General features: G+C 48.1%; 1 protein-coding gene across 1 annotated transcript in view; it reads left to right on the forward strand.

Annotated features, from left to right (window-relative positions):
* The window catches only part of WDR3 (WD repeat domain 3), a 30073-nt gene that overhangs the window by 16252 nt on the left and 5997 nt on the right, over positions 1 to 7824 (forward strand). Inside the window, exons 14-22 of the mRNA XM_014525986.2 lie at positions 455 to 590; positions 1318 to 1374; positions 2101 to 2201; positions 2716 to 2827; positions 2969 to 3103; positions 3358 to 3408; positions 4163 to 4228; positions 5294 to 5386; positions 6251 to 6298. Coding sequence (XP_014381472.1) covers positions 455 to 590; positions 1318 to 1374; positions 2101 to 2201; positions 2716 to 2827; positions 2969 to 3103; positions 3358 to 3408; positions 4163 to 4228; positions 5294 to 5386; positions 6251 to 6298 — 799 coding nt within the window. The remainder of the gene's footprint in view (positions 1 to 454; positions 591 to 1317; positions 1375 to 2100; positions 2202 to 2715; positions 2828 to 2968; positions 3104 to 3357; positions 3409 to 4162; positions 4229 to 5293; positions 5387 to 6250; positions 6299 to 7824) is intronic.

Consider the following 7824-nt stretch of genomic DNA (forward strand, 5'->3'; position numbering starts at 1 on the left):
TTCTGGCTGCCCACCCTCCTTGCTGCCTTGTTCTGTGGCTGAAGACAGTGGCTTGTTGAGTTCTCTTCACAGCATCCCATAGCACGCCAGCCATTTCCTGCACTAATAAACTTCAGTTGCTTCCTATCCCACACCATGCTAGCTCTGCTCTGCTGGAGTTTTGCATTCTGTGAACTGGCTCCCTGCCATGCTGGATCCAGGTACCCCCTGATCACTGTTTCAGAATTGCCTCGTACTTGCAATCAGATTTTCTCAGTGGATATGATGACAAAAATCTGTATGCCCAGAGTCCCAGGTTCCTTTTAGATCTTGCTTCATTTCACATCCCACAGAGGAAGGTGATGCTGCATGCTCTACTAAGTTAATTTTCCTGTAGTGTGGGGTGGACTAGTGTTTGTACCCTGGGGGTTCCAGGTGCAGACAGGGAAACTCTCTTCCTCTTGGTTGCTGTAAGGTTGTCCGTAAAGCACACCCGTATCCTCCAGCTGGATGAGGATGTTCTCTGTGTACGGTACAGCCCCAACCAGAAGCTGCTGGCTGTCTCTTTACTGGACTGCACTGTAAAGATATTCCACACTGACACGCTCAAGGTGAGCCCTTGCCAGGGTTATGTGGGAGCTGGCACTTAGGACAGTGGGCAGAGTTTGCTAACAAAAAAAAGTTGTTTACCTGCTGGGTGCTATCACTTTATTTACTGGATGATGCCTGGCACGGTGTCGTGTGGCTGGGGGGGGGAGGGAGCTGGAGGGGAGTTCCATGACTGCTCACTCTTTATTAACAAAAATATGTTTAAAAGTTTGTCTGTTGCTTGCTGAAGACAGTCTTTTTTTGTTGTTGTTCTGGGAAGCATTGGGGCCCTTTTGGCTGTGAGCTTCTTCCAGCCCAACCTGTTTGGCATGGGGCCAGCGGCATTGTTGGTGGTTCCTTTGCCACTCCACACAAGATGTCTCATCCCCTGCCTGTGTCCATTGCACGGGGGTCCTGTGATTCTTGCCCCAGTGTGAGTGTCTGTGGGATGAAGCAGACCAGCATGAAGGGGTTTAAGGGTTGTTCAGAAAACACTGTACATGCTCCAACCAAGTAAATCGGCAGAGAGAGACACTTCCCCGCTTATGGGTAGTGGTCTGAGGTGCTGCTCCTAACTTTAGCTCAGATCTTTTTCTGTTGATGTTGGCTGTGTAAGTACTGACCAGCTAGTTCCCTTCAGAATAAGGATTCTGGGGGATGTGGGAGCACTGGGGGTGGGTCAAATTTTTTTTTTCCCCACACTTTTTCAGCATTTCTAGTCAAGTGACATCTTCCCCCCTGTCTTTCCAGTTTTTTCTGTCCCTGTATGGACACAAGCTGCCAGTGCTCTGCATGGACATTGCTTTCGTGAGTAAAATGGAGGCTGTTTACAGAAGTCCTGGGGAGAGTCTGGAAAGGTTTATGGTGTGAGCTGAAATCAAGTATTGCTCTGCTCTCTAGAATGGTGATCTCCAGCTAGCTTTTTACTTAAATCTACCAGTAATTTCTTGATAGGACCCAGTACCTGCCTCAAAGGATTATAGGATTCAGGTCATAAAAATAATCTGTGGATCTGTTTTTGGGTGGGGGAGAGATTGAACCACTGCTTTGCTGGACTTTTTGAATTTGTTGGGTTCAGTTCTATATATTGGTAGGGTCTGATCAGATCTATGCTTCAGGAATGGAATGGATTGGTGCTAGGTGGCAAACTGTGTAGTTCTCCACCCCATTCTCACAGCCTGGTGCTGAGAGAGTCTATTTCTGAAAAATGTCTGATCTATGTACACTGGGACTGCTTTCCTTGTTTGCCTGTCTAGATTCCTCTTGCTGTTTTTTATTGGTCTGCTCCCTTCATTACAGTAGTCTTTTCCTATTTAGAGCTGCCACCCTGTAGTTCCGTTGACTGTCTTAACTTCAGACCTGTGCTGAAAACATTCCATGTCCTTTGCCTCTGTCTCTCCATTATGGTTGCTCTGCTGCTTCCTTGGACTTGACTCTAGAACTGCACTGACTGTTCAGGGCTCTGGGATTTGGTTTGTTTGAGACTCATTGTGTTCAAACTGTTTTATTTCTCTTCTTGCTTGCTTGGTGTAGGATGGGACCCTAATAGCAACTGGCTCTGCTGATCGGAATGTGAAGATCTGGGGCTTGGACTTCGGCGACTGTCACCGTTCTCTCTTTGCCCACACTGACAGGCAGGTGGACCCGTACCTTCTGCATCCTGCAGGCCTTTCCTTTACAGGCTGTTGGGAGTCCTTCTGCCCCCTGCCACTGTGTGGTGTGGCTTGAGCCTCTGCCTTCTGTGCAGCATGGTGCACAGTACTTATGCCCAGTCCAACAGAGTTTGCCCTGAGATCCAGTATATAATACGAGTGTTGGTGCCCCTGGCTCACCTTGCTGTCCTCAGTGCCTGGTCTCATTGCATGTCCCTTCCTGCTCCTCTCGTCCTGGCTGGTGTCAGTTCCCTCCTCACCCCTTGGCAGTTTGAATACAGCTGCCTAAACTTTGTCAGGTGGACAGTGCACTCAGGTGAGTGGAGACCAGAAGCTGCAGTAGCCAAGGTGGAGGTGTAGAAATGCTTTTTCTGTGGCATCTTGTCCTGAGCAGGATGGTGGTGGGGGCAGAGGCTTCTGTGGATGGGGTGTTGGTGTCAGGCATTCCACCATCTCTCTGCCTACCTGTACAATGGGAAACCTCCTTGTGCTCCAGTGTGATGTACCTCCAGTTTGTGCCCAAGTCCCACCTCTTTTTCACGGCTGGGAAAGACCACAAGATCAAGCAGTGGGATGCCGATAAATTTCAGCACATCCAGACCTTGGAGGTAAGAGATGTCGGATGGTGGCTTAGCCTGGGGGGAGGGTATTTCTGTTGGGCCAGCACCTTTCCCTCATGGGCTGGGGGGGCGGGTGCGGGATGCAGTGTGAGGAGTTTTTGCCTTTCACTTCATCTCTCTGACTTTTAGGGACACCACCAGGAGGTCTGGTGCCTGGCAATCAGTCCCAATGGAGACTATGTAGTGTCCTCTTCTCATGACAAATCCCTGCGCATCTGGGAAAGGACAAGGGAGCCACTCATCCTGGAGGAGGAGCAGGAGATGGTAAGAGCAGCCATCTGGCCTGGAGGGGTCTCCTGGAAGAGGCAGTTCCACCCCTGGCTTCTCCCTAGGTGGTAAATGCCCCAATCAACTGTCTCCCTCTCCCCACTTCTAAATGCCCTGCTGAGCCACAGGCTGTGCAGTTTCTGGTGGGCCGTGGCTTTCCTGTGTGTTCTCATTCTTACCCCTCTGGAAAAGCTTCATGCCTGAGCTGCTTGACCTTATTCATGTGCTGCATTCATTTTTTTCTGCTGCAGCAAAGGGAAGCTGAGTATGAGGAGAACGTGGCCAAGGAAGAGCAACCTGTGGTGAGTTGAGCTGCCTGCAAGCAGAGCAGTAGTCTTGACTGTGAAGGGATTCCCAGTGTTTGGACTGGTGTTCTAGACAACATAGAAGGGATGTGGGGTGGCTCTAGGGGAGGAGAACAGGAGAGGGTAGGGGTCCTGCTTCCTTGTAGATCAGAGCTGAACCAGTGGGTACTCAAGGGAGCCTGCCATTAGAGATGTGGCTCTGGTGCTGAGAGAGGAAACCAGATGCTTGTTAAGTCTTGAAGTGTGCCCTGTGAGAGTGAAGGGCTCTGGCAGGGGGCCAGCTCAGACATTGTGCTCTGAGTCTGTCGCCCCTCCATCCCAGGTTACATGTTACCAGTTCAAAGCTGTGCCTGGCCAGTAGTGCTGAATGTGAAAGTGTGTGAGGCTGGGGCATGTAAAGTTCACAAGCAGGAGGCTTGGGTTCCCTTGTTAACTTGGTCAGGCTCTGTGTGTAGCCTTGATTTAGCTCAGCTTCCATGTTTACCTTTCTGAATATTGAGGACAAACCCATTTACCGCAAGAGGAATCGGACTAAAGCATTACATTTTCAGGACAGCTAAGTACCCAAGTAAATAGATACTCTGGGTGGAGGCATTTTCTAAGACAAGGAGAGACCCTGAACTTTAATCTACAGAAGGTAGCTTGGCTTTGGGGGGCAGGGTGAGGGGGGGTTCTGACTTGAGGACTGCATTAGACATTTTGCTGCCTGAAAAAAACAGCTGTAGCTTGAGATTTGCCTGGCTTCCTGTAGGTGGCTGGTGAGATGCAAGGAGAGACTGGCTTAGCGGGAAAGAAGACCATTGAAACTATCAAAGCGGTGAGTATCTAGGAGCAATGCTCATACTTTCCCTGATCTGACATATTGACTTATAGGCCCCAAGGCCTCCCTGGAAGGTCTGAGAGTGACTGGAAGGGTAGACCCCCAAGCTGTAAAGGCTCTGAGACCAGGCTCTCCCCAGCCTTTCCGAATGCTTCCAACTCTCTAGCAGGGAGCAAGGGCTTGGGTTTGTCCAAATGACATCTGGTTGATGTCTCCATTGAGCTTCTGTTCAAAAAAAAAAAAAAAAAATTGTTTGTATCCACAGAATTGCAGAATTTCTGGTTCTTTACCACAAAGGCAAGCACAAGCTGTTTTAATGGGATGCTCCCCCAGGAGTGTAGAGTTTGCTATATACCACCATTATATTGTTCCATCTGCTCAGGCCTCCTGCCTTGGGGGCAGTAGCTCTTGGATGCATCAGGAGAAGGCAGCAGTGGTCTATAATGCCCCAAGACAACTGATTAATACTGCATGAGGGCACAGGTGCTTGCATATCCCCAGCACCTGATTGCAGCAGTGATCAGCCTCAGGATTAGCTGCTCTTAATTTAACAAATGAAACTATCTCTTTGTTCAAAATGACTCAGCCCAGCATCTTGCGTTTTTGGATGGAGGCAGTCACAGTGCATGGAAGGGTAGATGTTAGAGCAGGGGTGGGCAAAATGCGGCCTGCGAGCCAGATGCGGCCCGCCAGGCCATTCTATCCGGCCCGCGGAGCCCCTAAAAAATTTAGAAAGTGAATATTTACCTGCCTCTGGCTGCCTGTCATGGCCCTCAGTGCCTTGCCAAAACTCAGTAAGTGGCTCTCTGCCGAAATAATTGCCTGCCCCATGTTAGAGCGTTCCAGGCAAGCCAGAACTCCATAATGCTGATTGGCTGGTGCTGGTCATGTGGCACGTGTTCACTGACCAGCCTTGGTGCTGTGTTGGAATCCAGTGAAATACTCTTGCAAGGTAATAATCAATAACAGAGCTCTGTATGTCCCTGTAAGGGCTTGAGCTCTGCTTTGTCTGGGCTTTTCAGAAAGTTGTTGCTTAGCTACTGAGATGCTGTTCTTGTGTAGGCTGAGCGGATCATGGAAGCCATTGAGTTGTACAGAGAAGAGACAGCAAAACTGAAGGAGCGTGAAGCCGTATGCACAGTTGCTGGGAAAGAGGTGAGGAAACTAGGGCATGCAATGTGCCCAGTGAAAAAGGAATGCGTCTAGTTGGCCTTGTCTCATTTGGGGAGAAGTTTCGCATGTGCATAAAGGAGACTCAGCAGCTAGAGATGGTAGAGACCTGCTGAATCAGCAAAATTGATTCCATGTGGAAAGAGAAGAGGAGTAGGGCTGGAAGGGATCTCATGGGGTCACAAATCTAGTCTAACTCCCTGCTCCGAGGCAGGATCATCCCTGACTTAACATCCTAGATAGGTGTTCGTCTAATCTATTTTTAAAAATTTTGTGAGCAACCCTCGCACACAACAACCAGGCATAATGCCCCAAACCTCAGAAACAACCTTTAACTTGCCCCAGATAAAGCATGGGCACATGGGCACTCTCAGCATCCTGCCACTACAAGGACAGGAAGTAGATTATTAAAATTTGCTCAGTATTGCTCAGGGTCCAGTAAGTAGTTGGACCCTACTCTAGTTTTTCATGTTGGAAGCTGCACTGGGGCTTTTGTCCTGTCATCTGGGTAGATTGTTTCACTCCAGTGTTCTGCCAGAGTCTTCCTGCCATTCAGCCAGCTGTTCTTTCTTGCCTTTGTCTCCTTGGTTGTATCAGAAGCTGTTGTGTACCTGGGGAGGACAGAATGCAAGTGAAAAGCGGCAAGAACTCAGATGCATTAAAGTTTTTATATTCTGGGTATAACCGTAGTTTTGCTCCTGAAAACCAGCTGTTCTGGGAAAGCATTGTGAGGAGTTGGCGGGGAGGTGATTGAGCATTATATTTTTGTCTGGAAACTCTGCACATATGTTCTGTGTGTACACGTGTGATATGCACCTATCTTATTTTGACTTGTCTTTCTTTGCCCAGGTTCCCCTTCCTGTTAACCCTGTCCTCCAGGCTTATGGAAATATTTCAGTAAGTGGGATATTCAGTTCATGAATTTTGCTCAGATCTCCCTTGGAAGCCAGGGGCATGGGGCAGGGGCTTGGCAAATACCTTATTTCTTCACATACCATATTCACTTTTCCCCCCAAAATTAGCCATTGAAAATTGGGGTGCATATGTTATGCAAAGAAACTGATTCTGAATAATTTGGTTGAAGAGGAAAATGTTTTTTCTTCATTCTGCCTTCCCCAAAAAAGGTGCATGTCTTTCTTGGGGGGCCTGTGGTGTGCAAATAAATATGGTAAGTGTTTTTCAGTCCAGCGATTGAAGCAAATATTTCAAAGAAAATTCCATTTGGATCAACTTGAGATCCCCATGCATGAACATACACCCAAAAGGAAAATAAAAATCATTTCAGGACACAAGAAACATTTCACTTGTCCAAACACAAAATGTTTGGTTCATATTTGGGGCACTTGAATAAAGCAAAGAACTGGTACTGGAAGATGAGACATGGGTACTATTCATAACATGGTGATGGTGGAATTGCAACATCATCTTGCTGAAGAGGCTGGTGGTCAGGGCACTTGCCCAGCATGTGAGACCTGCATTAAAATCCCGACTCTGCATGAGTAAGCATAGACTCATAGAGAAGGTACTCAGGAGGTTGCATCTAGTCCAGCCCCCTGCCTGAGGCAGGACAACCCCTATCCAAACCATCCCAGACAAGTGCTTGTCTAACTTGTTTTTAAAAACTCTGGGAGCAACCCTCACCCACTTACCAGGTACAATTCCCAACAAATCAGAAAGCACCCTTTTTAAAGGTAAAGCAGAATGTGAGGGCACTGTCTGCGTCCTGTCATTGCAAGGACAGGAGTGCTTATTTAAATTATGCTCAAGAGATCTGAGGAAGAGGACCATGCTCTACCTTCCTGCAAGGAAGACAGTCCTGACCCTGGGGTAAAATTCTTCTAGACACCCAATATGGTAATTGGTCTGAACCTGAGCACAGGAGCAAGACCCTCTAGCCAGGAACCTCCAAGTTTAAGTCCCAGGAGGATAATTGGCACACTAGTCAAAATCTCTAGCTTCAACTGTTGCCAGCACCCACTACTACTGAGAGAGGTGGGGAAAAAAAATACCAGAAATGAGGGGGGAATTTTTTTCCTGACCTTATAGGGCATGGCAAAGCCCAGGAACATGGGAAAAACCAAACACATTCATTCTGCACTGCAGCCTGGGACCTGCAAACACAACTCCATACATCCCACACCCTGACTGGAGAGTTAGAACTGTCTTTTCTGTCATCCTGTACCTTCCATAAAATTACCCCAGCTTCTTTAATCTTTCATAATGAAGCTGGTTGTGGCACTCCACTTCAGTCTCCTGCAGCTGAGCATGGTCCCCTTCATTTTCCACCTGTTTGGGTTATAGACCTCTTTTTTGGTCTCTGAGCATGCTTCAGGTATTGCTACTTCCTAAATCATCCCTGACTAATGCTTGTCCAGCCTCTTCCTGAAAGCTCCCAATGTAGAGTCTCCTTCAACTTCCCTACA

This window comes from Alligator sinensis, unplaced genomic scaffold (assembly GCF_000455745.1).
Source record: "Alligator sinensis unplaced genomic scaffold, ASM45574v1 scaffold101_1, whole genome shotgun sequence".
Lineage (NCBI taxonomy): Eukaryota > Metazoa > Chordata > Crocodylia > Alligatoridae > Alligator > Alligator sinensis.